Source organism: Salminus brasiliensis, chromosome 21 (assembly GCF_030463535.1).
Source record: "Salminus brasiliensis chromosome 21, fSalBra1.hap2, whole genome shotgun sequence".
In the NCBI taxonomy this organism is placed as follows: Eukaryota; Metazoa; Chordata; class Actinopteri; order Characiformes; family Bryconidae; genus Salminus; species Salminus brasiliensis.
In genome coordinates, this window is record NC_132898.1 from 4,632,006 (window position 1) to 4,654,714 (window position 22,709).

A 22,709-nucleotide genomic window follows, 5' to 3' on the forward strand; every position below is an offset into this window, starting at 1 on the left:
GTGTGATGAGCAGAAGACCCCAGCATGCAAAGCCTTCTGCTGAATGTGCAGACTGTCAGTTAGGGCAAGGGCTGTGTGTGCTAATACACCGCCAATCAATGCCAGCTTTGATGGCGTTTATTTTTTTGTCGCGCAGGACAGAAGCTTCCCAAACATTCGGTGAAAAGGATGCATTTCCCATTGAGCCTCTGGATCAATGTTTTTTTTATGGCATTCTTTGCATTTTGTCAGTCTTCTAATGACTGATTACCATTTGGTAACTATTTGGTAACAAAAATTAGTCACATTGCGTGTTTACGGTGGTAGTAACTTCAGGCTCCTGCAGATGGGGCTGCACAAGGATGATCAGGCTATAAATACCTGTGGGGTGTATAACGGGATTCATAGATTGAGAAGAGGTGGTACAGTGCAGTGAGGGTCTCATTGGATGTGTGGAAAATGGGTCACAAAGCAGATCTAATTAATGATTGGCTAAAAGGAGTGACTGCATTTGGGTGTGGTCAAAGTCCATAATGTGAAGGAAGGGGCTGAATCTGCAGGTGTATGAAAGAGTATGGTCATACGGATCTACCAACAGTTGCAGGAATCCCACCAGTCTACAGGAAATTCTCATCAGAACTGGGTCTACCAGAGGTGGCAGAAAGATGAAACTGACGGACAGCTCCACAAGGAACTGCAGACCATCAGCATCTGGATCAGCAGGAGGCCTTTGCTCTCTTCTGCTCAAGAATAAGGAGAATTTCCTGTAGTCTGGGATTTCTGCCACTGCTGGTAGACCTGTATGACCGTAAGCTTCTATACACCTGCAGATTCAGCTCCTTCCTTTACACTGTGGTCTTTGACCACACCCAAATCCAACCCCTCCCTGCTTTGTGACCCATTTTCCACACATCTAACGAGACCCTCACTGCACTGTACTATACTCTTCTTAATGTCTGAGTCCTGTCACACACCCCACAGCGCCATTGGCAGGAGCCTGAAGTTACAAAAACCTTAAACATGCAAGGCTCAAGACTCATTTTTTTGTCCAGGGAGCTTATTAACTCATTCATTCATTCATTTCACTAAAAAAGATGTCTACCACACCACTGTGAAAAGAGAAAAAAAGAAAACAAACTTTAATCATGAATAGAGCATGATTTATCTTGAGCATGGCATCAAGTAAACACTCTTTATGCGCGGTTCTGCATCATAAAAAAAAGGAAACCTATATATAGCATGAAATTCTATAGCCTGAGGAAATTGCTAACAGCTATGCTGTTATGTATAATAAGCAAAATCTCTTGGCTGGCAAACAAGTGAATAAAAAGAGAGAACAAATATGGCACTTATGCACTTCTGTATGAATAGAGAATACAAACCTGCTTGGCTTTGAACAAAAGAACTGCTGCAGAGAACGTCATTTGGGAGCAAACAGGCCTACTCCTTCTGTAGTTTCATGAGAAACACTGGAATTCATGGCCCTCTTGTTGCTAATATGTGGCCTAAAGGATGTTTTGCAGCCTAGATTCAAGGTGACTGTAATAGAGCCGCATTTAAAGTAGAAGAGTAACTCACAGTGAGAGCTAGCCAGACCCAAGTACAGCCTCCACACTGGGGGGTTAGTTTTAACGCAGTAGTAGACGTAGTCCTTTGCTAGTTTGCTAGTTTGTCTTGTTTTTGGACCAAGCCATCAGCACACAATGATTTGGGAGGAGACTGAAGAAAGGCGAGGAGTTCAAGGTGCTTCTGCTTGTGGTGGGAAGTCGGTCAACCCTCTCTAGTAAGTAAAACCAGGAATGAAATATAATAGAGGTTAAAGGGGGTTCGACTGGGTGCTGGAGGTTTTGTCAAAACCTCCAAAAACCTGTCAAAAAATGGTAGAAATGGCATTGATAGGACGTTAGATAATTTGTGTTTTTTCACAATATCAGGATAAGAAAAATCAGTTTTTTCCATGAGCTTTCAGAACATTTACAATCAGCGGTTCATCAGAAAACTATACTCTGCTATGGACGCATATCAGTGTAATGGTGCTGATATTGTACTTTGTGGTCAGCAAAGCAGCAGCAGCAATTTTCCAGACCCTACCACCGCTTAGCCACCGCTGATCCTACTGCTAAGCCAAATTATGGGGTATATGTATTCAGAATTTGCACTCAAGCTTCTTCCAGCTGATTGTTCCCAGACAGAAGTAAAATAGTTTCATTTTTATTAATTAGGCAAACCCAAAATAGGTTAATTTGCCTCGTTAGCAATTCATTAATAACACAATCCTACAAGAAAATGTGCCTATTTTAAACCCTATGGTAAATGGCTTTTTCTATGAGTTTTCAAACATGTTTGGTTACACAGGCAAGTCTTGATGCACATACACACACTCAGCTGGTTAACCAATGTATTTAAAAGCATATGTGTTCAGACTGATCATCATGACAAATACCTTAAGAGACACCACTTTCTTGAGAAACATTTCAGAGCACATTAATAAAGAATTTTATATAAATTATTTTGCAATAATATTAGATCAGCAAATCAGATAAAAAATTAGATTTAAGTTGGGGAGAGAAACCGCTTCTGCTGCTCTAACTAAAGTCGTTTAACCTCGAGCTAACATTCACTGTGGATGGAGGATTGTCACATTTGATGCCATGTTCATAGATTCATTACCCGACATGTATATTTTTATTTCATTTTTATATATACGTTTTTCCCCATTTGTATTTTATTGGTTAAATACAACATTTGTTTCAGTATTTTGACAATCATGAAGTAATTGGTACTAAATAATATTAATTAATATTAATAAATAATGTTTTGGTTTTTTTTTAGGAAGAAGCTCCTTAATGTCACATAGGTTTTAATTTTACTGTTGCTGTTACTGAGTTCATGTGTAAAAATTTAATTGCATACCGTCCTGCACTTTTTTGCGTGGCATAGTGCTGTTATTACTACTAATTAAGTGGCTACGGTAATCTTTAACATCACAGATGCATGAATGCACTGAAAAAAATAATCCAATCATCAAAGGAAGTGACTGCGGCAAACAGTAGTTTGAAAACTATTGCTAAAGTAAACTTCAAGTGTATTAACTGCCCCAAAAAATATGTGAATAAACAGAAATTGGTCCTTTTTTGGGAATTAAAAAATAAAAATAACCAAATGGTTTTATTTCATGTTGATACATTCTTGGACAACACCACAGTATAGTTGCATGAGTGGCCAAACTTAAATGTCTCCCACAATATTGGCACAAAAGCAGCAAGGGCAACATGAATATACTTAGTACAAACAGTATAAAACATACATGCTTTTTATTTCATTTTTAAATCTTTTTTTTTTTCGCTTTTTTTAAATATATATTCATATTCATCATTTTTTTTCCACAATTTCTCCATACGTTGCGGGGCAGTTAGAAATTCCATAACAAATTAAAGCCATATTCTGCCTTGAGTGTGTGGATGTTTCTGGAGTGGAGGAAGAAATGAGGAATGAAAAAAATGCAAATTAATGAAAATATTTTTTTTGAGAACAGGCCAAAATAACAGCCTTCTAGTGGTGACATATTTTCAAGTTTACTTTAACATCAAACATATCAGGCATGCATTGACAACTGCTACGTGAACATCTTAACTGTTTTTTTTTTCTTCTTTAAAATCAGCAACACCGTCGAGTCTGTGGAATTTCGAGATCATACCGTAAATCCAATGCAACATGTATCTCTAACTTCTCCCAAAAGTCACTGAAAACACAGTCGATGGTCTACAAACCCTCACAACGCAACTGACTTACTGGCAGAGGTTTACTGGATGTGAGGCAAGTGCTCAAATGCTTGTACGTATCAGGAGAGGGCAGCTCTAAGGGCAGCTCTGAGGGACACCAAAAAAAAACAAAAACAAAAAACAGAAAAGAGGATGGTGACAGGGCTTTGACATCTCAAAGAGAAGAATATGGCTTTAATATAATGTGCATCCAAGAGGCAAGAGGAAAAAGAAGAGAAATAAGAACGCAAAACCTTGAAACAGAAAACCGGAAAAAAGTCCAACAGCAAAGGTAACAGGAATGCTAAAGAACCACACAAACTCGCACGGGGAAGTCTGGAAAACTTGCAGTTTGGAAGTACATGTAAAGACAAGAGGTGGCCTCTCGGGCCCCATCATCCTTTTGCTGTGCCATTGCCCTTAGAGAGACACCCTGAAGAAAGTTTCTTTTTGAAGATTATCAGAGCAAAAAAAGAAACCGATGCCTTGAGAAAGGTCTTTATAGGGCCAGGAGCTGAGATTTGTGCCATTGCTGAGTACCGTCCCGTCCTTTATATTCTTCCATTTCTGGAAAAAAAAGACAGGAAAAACAAACCCCCAAAAACTGTTTGTCATTTTTTAATTTTTTTTTTTTTCGTAACATGTTGGAATCTCTTTGAATTGTTTGACCTTCTCACTCATATCCAAGGACGTATTAAAATATCAATTGATATCCTTGAGTGTAGCAGGTACAGTACAACCATGGACCCAATCACTGTCCTGGACCTTGGATGTGAGTGGGCAGTACACCAAAGGGACATAAAAGCCTTCTTTTCCTCCCGTTTCTCCTTTTGCCGAAAAAAAAAGGGCAAAAGACCAAGCATCCCTCGCTGATTGCTTCCCTCCTTTGATGGAGGTCCTTTAGATCACAAGGTCGTTGTAGCTCACATACTTCTTCTTCGCAGCCGGACCTGGAAAGAGAGAGGGATGAAAGATAACTTTTCATTTGCCTTTTTTTGACCTCCCAAAATTGAAAATTTAAGGTTTCTGTAGAAGAAAATATCAATAAGCAAATTTTCTGTCTGTGGTAACGAGACTAGGTGGAAGTCATTCAATTCTGTACAAGCTATTACATGGTCACACCAAGTAGAATGGGTATTTAAAAAAAAACACAGTTGTGAAATCATGAAATAAAAACTGGATTAAATTATTATTATTATTGGATTTTTAAATTTATTTATTTGTCACATTTTCTCCTTTTTCTCCCAATTTGGTACTGCCAACTAACCCACCCGTTCGTAGCTCCCCCTAGCGCTTGCAATGCCCCCGACACTAGGAGGGTAATGACTTAACTGGCTCTTTTCCACCTGCCACGGACGCGGCATCGCAAGGCACCTGTTACACTCAGAGGAAAACACCGGGTCACCAGCTCCACCTGACCAGCTAACAGAGGCCTGTCGTGCTCTCTCTGACTCCGGCTGCTGATGGCGAAGCAGCACAGGCCAGGATTCGGCACACTAGACCACTGATCGTTCGGACCCCTAAAACGTGTTTTTTATTTTTAAACAAAAGAGGAAGCCTCTCTGAGTATTTGGCAGTACCAAATTGGGAGAAAATAGGCAAAATTCAACAAATAAATGTATGAAAAATAAAATTAATGCCATAGAAGAACCACTTTTGGTTCCATAAAGAACCAGGTTTGACCCCATTACCAAAATGGTTCTTTATGGAAGCAAAAGTAGTTCTTCTATGGTGTGTTAAGAGTGTAGCACTAGCAACACACTGAACACTAAGAGAGCGTAAGGACTTAACACGTCTCCTCTGATAAGTGCAAAGCCATGTTTTTTTCACTGCAGGGCAGCCGACACGCTTGGAGAAAAGCACGGCCAGTCGTGCTCTCTCTGGCTCCGGCTGCTGATGGCAAAGGGGCACAACCCAGGATTCGAACCTGCAAACGGCGGGCCTCAAAGGCAGGGCGCTAGACTGCTGATCTGCTCGAAACTCCAGACACATGGTTTTTGTTTTTAAACAAAAGAAATGAAATGGATTATTCTAGCATTTCATTCCATCTCAGAACCTGGAAAGAGCCTAAAAGGCCTGATTGCTGCGGTAACGGCCTGACCTTTCCAGCTTGGAGTTAATGTGTTTTTGGAGTCTGTCTGTAACTAATAGAGTTAATCCCGGTATTATCATGTTTGTTTTTCCGAGACACATTTTGGGAACTCTTTTGCAAGTCAAAGTATTTCTAAATCTTTCAAATTAAAGGTCAAGAAGCAAAGAGATCATAGTGACCTTTAAGTTTCAGTTACTCATCACATATTTGAAGTAAATGTCACTTCTCCAAAAAAACACGTCTCCTGAGAGATGTGTCCTTGGTAAAGGCTGGATTTAATTAGGCATTGTCAATATTAAACATATTAAACGTTATGATTCATCCGTGATTCATTCTGCGCTTAGAACAAGGCACCCTTGAGTAGGACTTTGAAACCGGCATAGTAACAGTATAGCTAAGGACAGTATTCTGGGTGTTCTGGGTATTCTGTAAAATGAGGCCCTGGGACAGAGACTGACCCCTGCTTAAAATCTCATTTGGTGCCTGACACACACCACGGCGGCATCCCTGCATTTCTGCACCTAAAGAATCCTCAGGATGGGTGGTGGCGAGGTGGGGGAGCCATTATCTGGCGCCTGACCTCAGGCAGGACATCCGTAAAGCAAGCGGCTCTATAAATTCCTTAATGCCTCTCATCCCTTCTCTTCAATCCACATGGGATGAGACTGAGGCGGTGCCAAACTACAGCTCGCCGTGGATGGAGGAGGACAATTACAGTGGAGAATGGAGATGGATCTAAAGCTCTGCTCTCCTGAACAGGTGCTCTAACGAGAGCCGCCCGCCTCTTCGACTTTGCACGACTGAGCACTCCATTAAGACCAGAGCAGACTAATCAGACTGGAGAATCAGCTGCACTGCCTAATATAAACAATGTACAGGCCCGTAATATATAACTACACAGCCATATCTGAATATTATAATCACGTCTGGTTTCTCTGCATACTTTGTTAGTTAGCCTCCTTTTACCCTGTTTGTTCTTCAATGGTCAGGACCCCACAGGACTGACCACCACAGAGCAGACTGTGGTATTTGGGTGGTGGGTCATTCTCAGCACTGCAGTGGCACTCACTGACATGGTGATGGTGGTGGAGAGTGTGTTAGTAGTGTTAGTGTGTTGTGCTGCTGGTACGAGTAGTGGATCAGACGCAGCAGTGCTGCTGGAGTTTTTAAACACCTTAGAGTCACTGCTGGCCTGAGAACAGTCCACCAACCAGAAACAGAAACATCCAGCCGACACCGAGCAGCAGCGTCCTGCGAGCACTGATGAAGGACTAGAGGATGACCAACACCAACAAACTGTGCAGCACCAGATGAGAGAGCCTCTGTCTTTGACTTCTACTACTTCTACAAGGTGATCCAACTAGGTAGGAGTGTCTTATAGAGTGTTTAAACACTTCAGCAGCACCGGCGCAACACACACTACTAACACACTCGCCATCGGATGTGCATGTGCCACAAAATCGAGCTCTCTTCCACAGTCACTTCTGCTTCATCATTACGACGCATTCCCTAGCGTGCAGGAGCATTCCCGGGTTCAGCGGATTTGCATATGTACGTATCTATAAATATTATCCGAGGTTGAAGGCCAAGACTGAGCGAGAGACACCGAGAAAAAGAGTGAGAGAGCGACACAGTGAGAGAGAGAGGGCGTAGGGGGACACCTTGCACAGATGGTTCACGGCTCTACTGGGATCTACAGCGGAGTCTACTGGAGTGTGCTGGGAATTGAGCGGTGGGACGCGATGCTTTCCATGCTTGAGTGTGTTCCCACTCGCACATGACCACTGCATTCACACACACACACACATTCACCTACACATGCATACACACTTCACACCCCGTTCCTTGTTCCTATACAAGCCAGCGCTTATACTTGTTATATACACGTCATTAAAACGTAAGGTACTCTTACAATTATTTGCAGACCACCCCCCCCCCACACACACACACACATTCTTCCATCCCACATGCACACACACTTCATGCTTCAACACCCAAGAGAGTGCACTGCAAGAAAGCAAGAAAAAAAGCAGCTGTGTTGCCCACAGCTGGGATTCGGGCTCAAGTCCCAGCTGTGCCATGAGCCGTCTGTGGCCGGGGGTCCCCGAGGACGTAATAGGCTTCATTTGTACTGGGAGAGATGGACACCAGGGGGCTATTTCTATTTTCCACTGCACAAACAACAGAGCAATATGCGTCAGGGTGAGCCTCGAGCGTAGTGTGGACAGTGGAGGCTCTGATTAGGACGGATTTGAAGGAATCCTAAGAATGTTCTTTAATTTGTTCTACAGCTCTAAATTTGGTGAGTTGGTAAGTTGGTGAATAAGGCCCATGGTCCTCTAAGGTTGTTCTTCTACGGCGTCACTTAAAGAACCATTGGTAGAACCTTTGTTTTTAGAAGTATTCTAATGAGATCATGATCTTTATTCCTCTTCACGGCTTGGAGATGCGGCAAGATTGTCACCGGGTCTTTGGGTGAAACTTTCTGAAGGTATGATGAATGACTGAGAAAAGCCTATTAGCATTTCCTTCACGTCCTCTCCTCCAGCCTTTAAAAATGGAGCAAGGTCATAATGGGGGAAAAAAAGAAGAGAAGATTAATTTGGTCTTACCTGATAAATTATGAGAATTAGCCTGTTGGAAAAAACAGTATTTGGTGAGCTGTTTCTCAGAGGCCAGAGGAAGCAGAACAAGAGAATCTAATTGGTCTAAATAGCCATGCCATCTGAAAATTACATTTTAATTTCAGCCCAGGCTTGTGCGGGAGGCTTTATTACCTCGGATGTATGTGATAAAATGAAACAGACGGGTGATCGGATCAGTCAGAGAGAGAGAGGCATTTTCTTGACGCAGCTATATCAAGAAAATGCCAGCTAGCCTGTTCGCTAGGTCCCATCTCCACCAAGCACTCATGCCTAAGGTGCCTAGACTTCGGAAAAGCTTTGGGATAAAAGAGTACCTCTCTCAGACTCATGTCTAATAATGAATGAAAGCTGATGAGTCGGAACCAGCTAACATGGTTACCATAACATTTCGCCATGCTAACTAGCGCTTATTAGCTTTCATCCGTTATTAGCAGGGAGCTTTTCTGGGAAAAGTATTCCTTTAGTGCAGGATCACCGTGGTAGCGCTGTGACAACCAACCCTTCATTTCTGGTAATGGTTTTTAGATGTGGTCATTCCCTGTGGGTGAATTCATTCTCTTATGAGTGGGAGCTCATGCCGGAGCTCATGCCGGAGCAAGCCAAAGGCCAAAGCAGCAGGGCATCAGCTGAAACAGACTTTCTGCAATGAGACAGTCTAGCACTGCTAGCTGACTTGGAACAACATGACGGCCAAGCTAGTTCATGATGGCTGATTTAGAACATTGAAGACTCTTTATTACAAAGTGGAGATTGATCTGAAACTCCTCTCGCCAGAATGGTGCTGTAGGAAAAGCACGTTTTCTAAGTTTTAGGTTGCTAAGCATTCCCTGTAGACCAGAAAAGGCTAAGCAGTCATTGCTATATACTGGATAAAATATAATAAACTGGAGCTGAATTGAAGTTCTATACATTTTGAATGTAGACCAATAGACAGCGATAAATTCTCTAATACAAACTTCAATAAAAATGATATGATCATCAGAACAGAGGGGTCAGGATCAGGGCCAATTCAGTTATATTTGTGGTATACAATACAGCTCATTTGTTATATGCTTTCTGTGCTCAACTGAGGATAATGTCATTTAATGTTGACTTTGGCTAAGCTATAATATTTAGTAACTTTACTAACTGCACATAAATTTAGACCGACGATGTATTTAAAAAAAAATGTAATGCCAATATGTTCAGCTTTAACCTCTTTCCCAAAGCCACCTACAGGCCATCCAGCTGGTGAAACAGTTGAATCTAACTGGTTGAATATTTTTACTACTTTAAATCTGCACAGTAAAACAGAACAGTGTTAAGAATCTGTATTTTCTATGAGCTACTATGTTTTTAGTGTATGGAAAAATTGCAAGACTTTTGTTCTTGTTGGATGCACTATGTTTTTTTCTTCAATGACTGCAAACTCATTTATAGCTCACAGTTTGGATCTGTAAGTGCTTATTATTGATTTTTTCCAATAATATAAATCACAGTGATGGTACAACACAAGTAAGATGTAAATTTTTGGGTTCGAAATGAGAGCTCCTTACACTGACAAGATAAAAATGTACAATCTATATTTTTTAGTTTTGTATATTTTTTCTTATTACAATAAAAATACAGTGAGGCATCATATTATTATGTTAAAGTTTTACATTAATATGTGGCGTTTTCGGTTCCAATTCCAATTAATTCATAAATCAAAATTGTACCAAGAAAATAAACTGGTTATTCAAAAATGTATCAGTTATAAATGTCCCGTTATGCACATTCTAAAAAGTTAGGCATATTCCGGTAGCATTTTTGTATAGTAGGCAGCCTAGCATCCTAACTAAACCATAAACTATAAGAATTTTACTGTTAACAACTTTAATGTACTTTAATAAAGTGTAGATTATGCAGTACTATTATTTATCTAACAGCAAATATCAGCTGATCAATGGATCCTCAGAATTAAGGGACTAAGACCAGATCCAGGACTCCAGTAAAAACTGCCCTGGGACATCTGTGGCAAAATATTTTGCTAGTTTTTGGTGGATGATGATGCAGACAGTCGGTGGAGTGAATTATAAGAATCCTAGAATCCAGTTTCGTAGATAAAACAGCCCTGGCTGGGTAATGCTACGTTAACTATATTTACAGGTATGCTACGCATCTGGCTCTGAATGAACGAGGTATGGAAATGTCTCTAAAAATCCATGAAAATCAATTTGGACTCAATCTAATCAATTCGCTGTTAAATGGGTTTGTTTGGAGCCCCTGCTGAGATAGCTTTTGGTCTTCTTGTTAAAGAGGCTCCTCCGCAGTTCAGCCTTTCACAAGCCAAGATTCAATTTACGCTCGGTGCTTCGGGGATGGCTGACATTCTTATGAGTCGGCCCTCCCGACATAACGTCCTTATCTGTACTACTGATAAGGTTGATACCTTTGAGGGAGCACCTGAAAGGAAAATCTTAAAACTGTTTCCCAATGAAATGGATCGCAAGGAGTTTTATTCAATGACCCTTTGATTTCAAATAAAAGCTCTGTGCAGAGACCAGGGGTCTAGGAGAGGTTAAGAGGGTCTCCTTAGAGTTCGAGCTTTATTTGATGGAACATAAACAACATGCAACAATAATGTGCACACTCACATTATTCAGACATTATGATGAACACAACAGCTGATGGAAATTCAGTACCTTCTTTACATACTTAAGAACAGATACTGTCGTTTATTTTGGATTCTACTCTTCTACACTAGAATGTGGTTTGGTTACAATTATTGGTACAAAAGTCAAAAGCTCAAAAGTTTGGAATCAATGCTTTTTTAAAAATTGTTGAAGATAAACATAGAAACATTATCCTCATTTGAAATTATTATTATAATAATAAATGTAAATATTATAATGAGTAGAAAGGAGAAATTATCCAAACATTAACAATCAGTTTATGAAAGCTTCATCCTTTAGGTATTTTGAAAAGAAAAAAAAAAGTTGTTAATTATAATAATAATAATTATTATTATTTTATGTATTTATGTTTTTTAAATTGTTTTAGAGCATAATTTGAATATAATAAAAACAATAATTTATCATTTAAATATAAAACATATGTTACTATGATATAAATGGTATCTACTAGTAACATTAAAAGAGTTTTAGCCAGAAATGTTTTTTGGATTTTGTGTTTTGCAACTTATGAAAATTAATGTAAAGAAACAGTAATTATGTTTTAGAATGTGTATAAATAATAATATATAATCAAATATTTAAAAAATAATTACTAATTTTAAATAAAAAAATCTTATTCTAATAATATTCAAATTCTATTATTAGTATTGGTACATTGCCATTTATTACCATTTTTAAACCTTTTTTTTGTTTTTTGGGAAATGATAATAAATTAAGCAAATAAACAGTAATTACGTTACAAATGACAAATGTTCTAAATTACAATATATTATCAAATATTTAAAATGCACATTTCTAATGATAATATCCATATTTCTGTTCTAATAATTAGGCATTGGCACATCACAATTTATTAATATTTGTAGGCCAACTATGTTAAATTAAATCAAATAAACAGTAATTATGTAAATTATGTTTCAGAATGTGAAAAAGATGGGGAAAACCCAACCTTTGCATAGGACTGTATATGTATCATACACGCACATAATAACATATACATTTATATAATCTCAGAATACCATAATCATTGTATACCTTTTTATGTTTCCTTTATAACATTTGTTCTATACATTTGTAATATTTCCGGTCGTTATAGTTTATAAAATCACACATTTGATTAGTCATAATTAGTAATAGCGATTCCAAGCTTTTGATAGGAGTGTGAATCAACAATCATCTGCCCTAAAGTGACTCACGCTGGACCGGGCTCTGTAAAAATAATGAAGGTCTGAATTCCAGCCGACGTGCGTCATCCGAGTTTAAACAGAGCTTAAAATAGGTGGAGGTGAGGCAGTGCTGAACGGTGGGTTACTCACTGTTGGGGTCCACATTTTCACACAGCTCGGTCTTGGCCTCGCCGTTGGGCCGGTCGCCAGACTTGTGCGAGAGGCGTGACGACATGGTGGCGGCCGTCGCCACGGACTTGAAGCTGCGCTTGCGCTTCTGCACGTTGAGCTCTGGGTGAAAGATGATGACATAGACCTTGGGCATGTAGAGCATGCCTAGCGCCACCGACGCACTCAGGTTCATGGAGATGGTCAGCGTGGTGGTCTGGATGTACAGCTGGAAAGCAACATGGGAAACGAGAGTCACTGCTGAGGCTTCCGAGGGGCATTTTCCGACGGGAAGCAAACCAAACAAAGTAGAAACACACCCTTAAATTCTAGGTCAGTGGTCTCTTGGAGACCCACCTGCCACACCTTGGATCTAACCCTAATCTAGCCCTCCTGACCTAAATGAAATGCTGCCTTCAGAAGTTCCTGACTGGCTGGCTAGGGAGTGTTAGCTTTGAGAAGGAGTTTCGGCAGCCTTCCAGAAGGATGGTTGGAGACTACCGATCTAGGTTAACCCAAGAGCTTTTGCAAATGGGACCCACAGTGTGAAATCTGCTTTCTTCAGGAGAACCTTAAGATAATTTGCTTTGGCTAAGCTTTCCAAACCATGTTAGGTCAGTTGAGGAGTTTACTTGAGCCTAAATACATCTAATAAGGACAGCGTGGCATCTCCAAGAGAAGTCTGATGGCAAGAGTCTTAGGATTTCTTAGTCAGATGCAAGCAACTGTTCTGAAAAGTGAACGAACAGCATGCTAATCATTGTAAATTAATATATTACTTGTATAATTCTCCATATTTCCGTGGTCAGCTTAAGCAAAGCCCTTCTGTGTGGCTTTCAATGGTGCAGTGGTGCAAATGTAATGTAATACCACACATAAATCTTTCATGAATTGGGCTTTTGGGCTTTTCTGATGAGGAGATCTTTACCGCTACTCTACTTCCTAGCTAATGTCATACATGAAGGTACAAATTAGTCGGCCTATCTCTTTTTCATGACTTCCTTACCGCCCGTCCTTACTGTGTCAGTTGAGCCCCATTCGCAGGTTGGACTGCGTATTAAAAATGTGGGAACTGAGGTCCTGGTGGACTAAAATATCAGACAGTTTGCGAACACCTGTTCACCTGTATTAACAGGGGGGTTGTCTCCTCTTTGCTGCAGGAACAGCCTCTACTCTTCTGGCTAGGCTTTATATGAGACGTTGGAACTGTGCTTGGAGCCTTCAGCAAGCCGAAGAGCATCAGTGAGGTCAGGGACTGATGTTAAACGGTTAGCTCTGGAGCACAAATGGCACTCATTGCAACTCAGATGTGTAGAAAAGGAAGTGGAACTACTTCACTACTGTACTTAAGTACTAAAATACTGTATCTGTATCTACTGGAGGATTATTTTTCTTATCTTTTACTTCACTGCATATTTTGGATGAGTTTAATACTTTAACTCTGTTCAATTGTTTGTTTATGTGTTGCATCGTTACTCGCTACAATTATTAAAACTGTACGAATCATTTCACACCCACATCATCACCTCCAGAGCGCTAGATGGCGCCGCCACAGGGTTTGATGAAGCCGCCTGAACATTGAGCAGAACAGGCGATCGAGCCATGGGCGAGCATGCTGCCGTTCTTCCTCTCTCTCACTCCGCTGCTGCAGTGAGGACACTAACGCTATGAGCTCTGTTAGTTTATCTCCAGATGGAAGAAGAAGAAGAACCACCTCTACCTGTACCTCCTGCAAATACTCACGTGTCTGAATGGCCTGAGATCTTTCAGCTAAAGACAGTTGAGAAATATCAGCAGTGTGATCTGGTGCCAGTTTTAATATAGCAGATATGCGCTGTGTGGACAAAAGTATTGGGACACCTGCTCGTTTATTGTTTCTTCCGGAATTGAGAGGATTAAAAAGAGCCGATCCTGCTAACGCTAGAGCTCTGTTAGTTTATCTCCAGATGGAAGAAGAAGAAGAACCACCATAAGAAACTCCTCCATCTTCACCTCCTGCAAATACTTGTATGTGTTCGAATGGGCTGAGATCTTTCAGCTGTAGTTGAGTTTACAGAGAGTGAAGCTCAGGGGTTTGAGCTGCTCTCCTCACTGGTTTTACAGATGACACTCTTGTATGTAGTGGGTTGAGTCAGGTCTGTTCAGCTCTCTCTCTCTCTTTTGGGCGAGTTTGTTTAGAGAGTGAACTGAAGACTCGTGTTCATGAATTCTGTTTTCTGCAGTCCTGTCCTTCTACTACAGCCAGAGGAACTGAGACAGTCCTTAAGTCTGAGCACCTAAAATAATATAAACAATGATATTCAGACTTTTGACTGTACAGTACTGTACTTTTACTTTCAGTACTTAAGTAGAAAATTGTAGAATAATCTACTTGCAAATACTTAAGTACTAAAAATGTTGAGTACTTTAGTACTTCCACTTAAGTCCCTTTTTTGATAGAGCACCTGTACTTTTACTCAAGTCTGGGGCTCCAGTACTTTACACATGTCTGGATACTGGATTCTTCACTCTGGAGAACACAGCTCTATTGCTCTTCGGCCTAATTCCCAGTGTGGCCTCTAAAAAATACCCAGGTCTTTAACTCTGGACCTTGAATCCAGTTTCCAGTCTTGGATTTTTGTTCACAGGAACAGGAGTGTCCCACCTACTACACTTAACAAATTTTGGTAAGAGATCAAATAAACACATCAAATGAAGGTAAAGGTTCCTCAAACTCTATTACAAATATGGTTCATCATGGAGCCTAAAGTGGCTCTTCTAGGGCGTTGCTCCAAGAATCCTTTCATTTAACCCATAAATCAGGTTTAGGAACATTAGTAGTGGAGAACAGAAACAAGTGAAGGAAGGAACCACATGAAGAAGCACCACATACTGCAAGATCTAAGCCCTCTACTGTGTGATTGCTTCTGTTGCTGCTGCTTTACCCTATGGCAATGCTTAGCTGCTCCAGAGGTGAAACCCTTTGCCACGCTTGCCACCCCATTCCTCTCCCCCTAGGGCACACTTGTAAACACAGATGTATTCTCAGTCCCAGAGTGAGCAGACGATCAGCTATTGCTATAGCTTGTGAGTAACCAAAATTAAGGATGCCAAGTCACCCATTTCCATTTGAAAGCAGAGAAGAAGAAGGAGAGAGAGAGAGATGACAGAGAGAGAGAGAGAGAGAGAGAGAAAGAGAGAGAGAGAGATGAAAAGCATATACGAGCCACTTTATGTCAAACAGCCCTGACTCTGAACTAAAAGTAATGGACACTTAATGAGCTGCAGTGAAGCCTCTCTTCATAGGAGATAAAAGTCACAAGTCATGATCGCCGATGATATAATGACACTTCAGACCCAACGAGAGGTCTAATGAAGACTTGAAATCCTCTAGTTGAACATTAAGTGTCATCGATTGTCAAAAAAGGCCGCCCAGGCGCTACGACCGTACGAAAAATGGCTTCGGAACTGCTTCACACGAAATGGTAACGCCTGGCATAGTTGAATAATGACAGTTCTGTACATGGAAGTGACCAACCTCAAACCTCGAACCTCAAACACTGCCATTCCTCCTTCAAATGAACACCCAGAAGAGCTGACCACAACAGAGCTGGAAAACAGGCCAATTCCAAAACCCCAAAACTGTTACATCACAGTCTTGACCTGTTATGTTTACGACCCCCCAACAATGTGCATTAACCCAGTGGTTAGCAGTAAAACGTGGCGGTGACTGCGGAGGTGTTGTTGATACTGGAGAGCAGCTCATCACCTCCAGACTCCAGACGGCTAGTTATGGGAATATGGGTTGCTATGGGAACCAGGCCTTGCCACTGTCTGGAGCAGAGGAACTCTTACTCAACTACTTTTCTTTTTTTTTTTTCTCACAATGAAGCGAAAGCTGGGGTGGCTCAAATAGGTGTCCATGCTAGGCTAAAAGCTAACACACTAGCCGACGCTAGCTTTTGTCATCTCTTCTCTCCATCATTTGCTCCCTCCAAGACAAACTGGACTACCTCAGCTGAACCAAACTGGAGCTGAACTCGCACCAGAAGGGAAAGCATCTGGGGAAACGAGCGGGAGCAAAGCTAAAAGCAAGCCCTATTTGAAGGGCTCTTGGTACAGATCAGGGTTTTGACCATTGCCATCAAGTACAGAGGGGCTGGTCCAGTCTTTGTAGGCCAGCATCAGGATTTCTACAGTGAATCTACAGGAAGCCAGTGAAGAGACGGTGAAGGAGTTGAGCATGGATGAACTCATGACACAGCAGAAGAACTTTTTAAACTGGTAGAGAACCTCGAGGAACATCAAGGATCTAGGAAGATGCGTCACGGATAACAAGAACAAGCTGCCATAAAGAACTAAGTGCCTTCCTGTCTGTGTGCGGCTGAATGTGTCAAGACTCTGTGGGTTAAGAGGTCTCGCTCATGGCTTTATTGCCGCCATTGGAAATGCACTAATGGTCTTTCTCTTTTGTTGTTTTTAGTGTTTAGAGTTTATTGATGCAAACATCAATTCCGTCTTCCCGTTATCTCTCGTCTGGAGCACTTAGACGCGACTAGTGGGTGGAGGAAGAAACGCTGTTAATTAGCCAGACAAGCTCAGAGCTTTCTGAATGTGAGCTACAGTCTTCTCACAATACAACTGTGAACAAGCGGAGAAGAGTGGGAAGTAACAGAATCAAAGGACCTGCTGGAAGTTCTTCATGGCTTTATACGCTACGTAAAAAAAAAAAAAAAAAAAGTATTGGGACACCTGCTCATTCACTTGCTCATATGTTTCTTCCAAAATCAAGGATATTCAAAAAAAAAAAAGAGTTGATCCTGCCTTTGTTGGAGTAACTGTCTCTACTGTCCAGGGAAGAATGCTTTCTACTAGATTTTGAAAGAGCATTGCTGTGAGGATTTGCGACAAAATGAGAATGATTAGAGAAGTCGGGATGTTGGTTGATCACCAGCCCACCTCATCCCCAACTCCCCAACTCACTCCCCCAATTCCTCTGCTCCACAGCTCAAAGCTGGGAGGGCTTCATACCCCCCTCAATCTGATGCTTTCTATTGGGAAATGTTTAAAGTTCTTCATGTCCTTACATACGATACATGTCCAAAAGTTTGTAGACACCTGCTCGTTTGTCCACCTTTTGCTGAAGTGATGGGTTTTACTCTTCTGGATCATTGCTGTGGAGATTTAAACGCCTATAGCAAATCCCAGGTGAGGTCAGGTTCTGATCCAGGTTCACAAACCAATCCAATTCATCCAATTCAAGGCATTGGCTGGTGCTCGTGCTCCATCACCCCAGAGAAAGTAGTTCCTGTGCTAGTGGGCCTTATACCACTCTTGGGAATTGGGAATGGCAACCTTTCTCACCACTACCTGCTGGTCCAGGGGATAGAACCGACAAGCCTCTGGGCCCAAGCCTCCTTCACAAACCTCCAGGCCTTGTCCAAAGTGAAGTAAAACTTAAGCGAACTTACAGACCTGAGAAATTAGGACCTGGAGATTACGCTTGGAGCTCAGGAGGTTCCTTGAAATGCTGTTGGTTCGCTGCAGTGATGCAATCCAATGAAATACCAGCAGTGCCTGAGATGCAGTATCATCTGTAACGTGTGTCAGTTGTGATGCTTTCCAGTATTTGCGAGAAAGGACAAAGACAGAGAGATGCAAGAACACTTCAGGAAAGAACATCTGCCCCTTTCATCCCGGTCCTAGCAGAGCACAGTTGCTTCAGACAGACTTGCTTCAACCTCAGGTTGAACTCCTTTCTGAGCACCCCCACCCCCTCTCTCTCTCTCTCTTTACCTGTAATCCCCTTTCTACCTCTGAACCCTAATATCCACGCCACATCACCTTCTCAAGTGCTCTCCGAGTGGCACGTACGGAGAGCAAACGGGATCCACGGCACGAGGCATGGCAGTGCTTCTGAACGCCCACGGCCGCGCCTGCACTCAGAGAGAAAGCGTCTTGTATAAAGTGGCATACATTTAGCGAGACGGAGAAGGAACTTAGGGTGGCGTACAGTGACACGGCGCCTTCAGACGCGCTGGATGAAAGTGACAGCTTTGTCACTGCGTAGAGAATACAGCTGGAGTGGAAGAGGTGGAATGAAGAGCGATGCGTGCGACTGCACGGGGGGGCGGGGGGATTGTTGGGGGTGCAATAAAACATCCCGACCTGGCATTATCTCAGCTTCTCTTTACATTCCTTTTACCTTCAGTCAGGCTTTGTGTTTTCCTCTGATGAGCTGAATCTGTGCAGAGCAGTCTCGACTGGCTGAGATGTAAAGCACTAAGCTGAGACGTCACTATAATTCTTACTGTTTAACTGACTACAGCTTTTCCCCTCACCCAGGTCCGCTGGCCCTGCGAGCTCGGTACGTCTGGTCAAGTGTGACAGCTGTCTTTCAGCCTGGGAGTGGTCCAGAGCCTGAAACCGGTGGTCTGGGGTTCGCTTCAAGGTGTGGAAGGTATTCGCTGCTGCCGCTGCAGGTGGGGTTGTGGGATTGCGGTGTGGCTGAAAGCGAGAGCGGCTCCTGGCTCGATCTAATGCCACGACTGATCCACGAGTCTTCTGAGCCAAAGCAGTTCTGGAAGTTCCTCTTCTTTTCATTATTTTTCTTCATCAGCTTCCTCTTCTTCCTTTGTCCTCTTTATCTTCTTCTCTTCATCCTCTTCATCCTCTTCATCTATCTTCTTCGCCTCCCTCTTCTTTTATTCTTCTTCTTCATCATCTTCCTCTTTTTTATTCTTCATCCTCTTCCTCTTCTTTCATTCTTCTTTCTCTTCATCTTCCTCTTCTTTTATTCTTCATCTTCATCTTCCTCTTTTTTATTCTTCATCCTCTTCCACTCTTTTTATTCTTCTTCCTCTCCATCTTCCTCTTCTTTTATTCTTCTTCTTCATCTTCCTCTTTTTTATTCTTCATCCTCTTCCTCCTCTTTTATTCTTCTTCTTCATCTTTTTTATTCTTCTTCATCTTCCTCTTCTTTTATTCTTCTTCCTCTTCCTCAATTCTTCTTCCTCTTTCTCAATTCTTCTTCCTCTTCCTCAATTCTTCTTTTCTCTTCCTCTTCTTTTATTCTTCTTTCTCTTAATCTTCCTCTTCTTTTATTCTTCTTTCTCTTAATCTTCCTCTTCTTTTATTCTTCTTCCTCTTCCTCTTCCTTTTCTTTTATTTGTCTATCTTCCTCTTCATCTTCTTTTATTCTTCTTTCTCTTCTTCGTCTTCCTCTTTTTATTATTCCTCTTCTTTCTCTTCTTCTTCCTCTTCCCCCCTCCTCTTCCTTCTCTTTTTCCTCTGCTGAATTTCGGCCAGCGTATCTCATCCCATATCGACACAAACTCCAGGTTGCTTAGTCTGATTTGGTGTGATGTGGGCTTGTATGTAGCTTTTGGATCAGACACACGATTTCCACGTAGCAATGGATTTTTAAGATTGCATGTTTCCCAGTGGAATCAGTACGGTGCAAAAGTCTCAGCATCCTTCAAATGCAATGATGATTCAAACACACCCACCACATGGAATACAACTGCAAGACCTGAGCAACTACCAGAGACACCATAACATAGTATTTCTTTGATTTTAGAGAATTTACCATTGCAGTGCAGAAGTAGAGCACTTACTGGGTTATAGGTAAGGCCTGAATCTCACATGCCGTTAAATGCCGCTAACACAACAAGCTTTACCACTCCTTTTTTTTCACAGTTTAATACAGTTAGCCTGAAAAGGCTCATAGAAAGAGCCAGAACAATCCACTCCAGTACTGGGAGGCCAACAGATTGAGACGTTTGTGTGGAAGCAGCTAATGCAATCCATTCAGACCAAGGAACGTATTTCCAGAAAACCATTAGATGACGAGGCTCAGCGGAATGAGTTACACAGGTTAGCAAATTGACTGTGAGTTGGCAAGGCAGCACGGCTTTCCTCTCTTCTGGAAGATCACACAAGGGTTATTTGGATTTATAGCTCTCGATTGAAAGGCAGGACGATGATATCGACAATTGTGGAGGAGTGACCTCATGCTTTTGCAGTTTACAGCAGCCATCAAATGCCAATTGTAACCTCCAACCTCGTACAGTGGTGCATTTATAATGGTAAGGCAAGCTGTTATCCATGAATAGTTGCTTGTCTTGGAGTAGAAACGGGATGTTTTTGTATTTTCTGTCACATCACGAGGACCCTGTCATGCCAGATTTCTCTACTAGTACAGTGCCAAATCAGGCATGCCTCATTTAGCGAAAAGCTGGTGTAGCAAAGACTGTTACTATGGCACTCTGTGGTCCAGCACTGAATGAAGGAGGCATTACTGATCGTATGAGCATTTTGCCGAATCCGTTTTTCCCTCTACTCATGCAATATTGCCGATGCTACTGTTGTGCAACAACACAACCCCAAAACAAACCTTTTCTGTCCACATAGCTGTCCAAAACTCCTCTGGCTTCCCTGGATCTCCTGTGAGTTTTGTGATGAGGTCACAGGTAAGGTTTCCTTCTTATCACTCTTCCATTAAGATTGTGTTAGTGCAAGCAATGCTGCACAGTGGAATAGCGCACCCCTATCTTAAATCAGCTAATCATTCGCTTGCTTTGCCTGTCTTACCAGCATACCACTAGTACTCTCAGATCCAGATCCCATCTTGACCTCCACAGTTCCCATGAATTGCCATTTTTAAGAACATGTTGCTTTACCGAAACGCATGGCTTTCTTCTTATAACCTTCCCTTGTAGCCTTCTGGGCATCGATAATAGATGGACTTTCTTGACATTTTATAAGTAACCCCCCATCCAGTTATACCATGGGCCCTATTTTAGCGATCTTTAGGCGAACGGTCCACCGTGCAGCTTGATTTAGTGCCTTGCATGGCTTGAAACGTTCAAAAGGCATGTGCTAATTCTCTTAATTAATTGTGCATGGGTGTGTTTTGGGCATAATGTGCGGTAATAAACCAATCGGCATCTCTCGTCATTCCCTTTAAGAGCCAGGTGCGGTCTGACTGACTTTGGCGGATTGCTATTTCAGTGGTGTAAAGCGTAGGGAGGGGTACGAGCTTTCGGCTGCACATGCCTGTGTTGACAATTCACTGCCGAGATAGCAACAAATGTCTGACTGTTGACGAACGTCTGCCTAGGCTGTTTTCAGTCAGTGGAGCTCCTGTGTTTTCCGTTGCCAAGATACATAGCAATACTCCAGAAATTGACCTGAACACCCCTCATTTCGAGACCACCGCGCCCATCGGCACTGATATATTCACAAAGCTATTTAAACGACGCAGGCAGAAGGTGTGAACATAGACTGTTGGCGGCCTGGAAGGTAGCAAAGAAGCTTCTCGAGGCGCCTTGCGCAGGGTGTGAGATAGGGCCCCATATATCGCACTATTATTTTGAGACAGTATAAAGGTTGGAAGCCAAAATTGGATACAGCCCAACCCTAAACTGTGCATTAGGATTTGCTGAAAATATAGTGTTTGATGACCTACAGAGGCTGTGTTTACAACTTCTCAATTTATAAAAAAAAAGAAAAAGGTTTGACCAAGGGTCCCAAACATTTGCCCAAGACCCTAATGTATCTATGAGAATGTGAGCGTGTATACAGTACCTTGAGTAAGACTACTGCAAGACTGACAGCGCTGTAGAATTCAAAGCACCTGTGTCCATTGAACTAAATACACATTCGACTACGGATGACATGAAAAAGCTAGTAAATGCCTTAAGCAAGGGTCAACAGCCACGCATAGGTGCATATTGTCTATGTCTGCTGTGCTGCTGCGTGTATAGATTTTTTTCTTCCATTGAAGATGACAGCTATAAATAACATCGGCCCTGTTTTACAGTGATAGGCTGTGTTTTAATGGAACCTCCATAATACAAGCTAAATGCTAAATGTCAAATGGGAGGATGTTATTCTATGGTACATTTACCAGAATAAATGGATGTTAAACCTTTACAAGGATGCACTGACAGGTACAAAGTGGTGGAACAATCCACCAGCAGCTTTCCCCTCATTTGCATGTCTCTGTGGTAAATATATATATTTAATAATTATAGTATTAAAAGGGAATTCCTTCAAATATTGAAAATGTACAAAAAGTCCCAGTAAACAATCTAAAAAAGTCAATCAGGGTGGTTTGATGTGAATTGCAAAATTTTATTTTTGGGGGGTAAAATTTATAAATAAATAAAGAAAGAAAGAAAGAAAGAAATAAATAAATATAAATAAATAATACAAAACTTAAAAAAAACTAAAAAAACATATATATATATATATATATATTT

General features: G+C 41.5%; 1 protein-coding gene across 2 annotated transcripts in view; it reads right to left on the reverse strand.

Annotated features, from left to right (window-relative positions):
* Nucleotides 1-2,858: 2,858 nt before the first annotated feature.
* The window catches only part of grm7 (glutamate metabotropic receptor 7), a 240,853-nt gene continuing 221,002 nt past the window's right edge, over nucleotides 2,859-22,709 (reverse strand). The window contains exons 9-11 of one of the 2 annotated variants that reach the window (XM_072665645.1): nucleotides 12,448-12,694; nucleotides 8,445-8,466; nucleotides 2,859-4,690 (exon numbers count right to left, since the gene is read on the reverse strand). In XM_072665645.1, the coding sequence (XP_072521746.1) occupies nucleotides 8,462-8,466; nucleotides 12,448-12,694 (252 nt within the window). In that variant the 3' untranslated portion in view covers nucleotides 2,859-4,690; nucleotides 8,445-8,461. The remainder of the gene's footprint in view (nucleotides 4,691-8,444; nucleotides 8,467-12,447; nucleotides 12,695-22,709) is intronic. The other variant, XM_072665644.1, reaches the window with a different exon arrangement.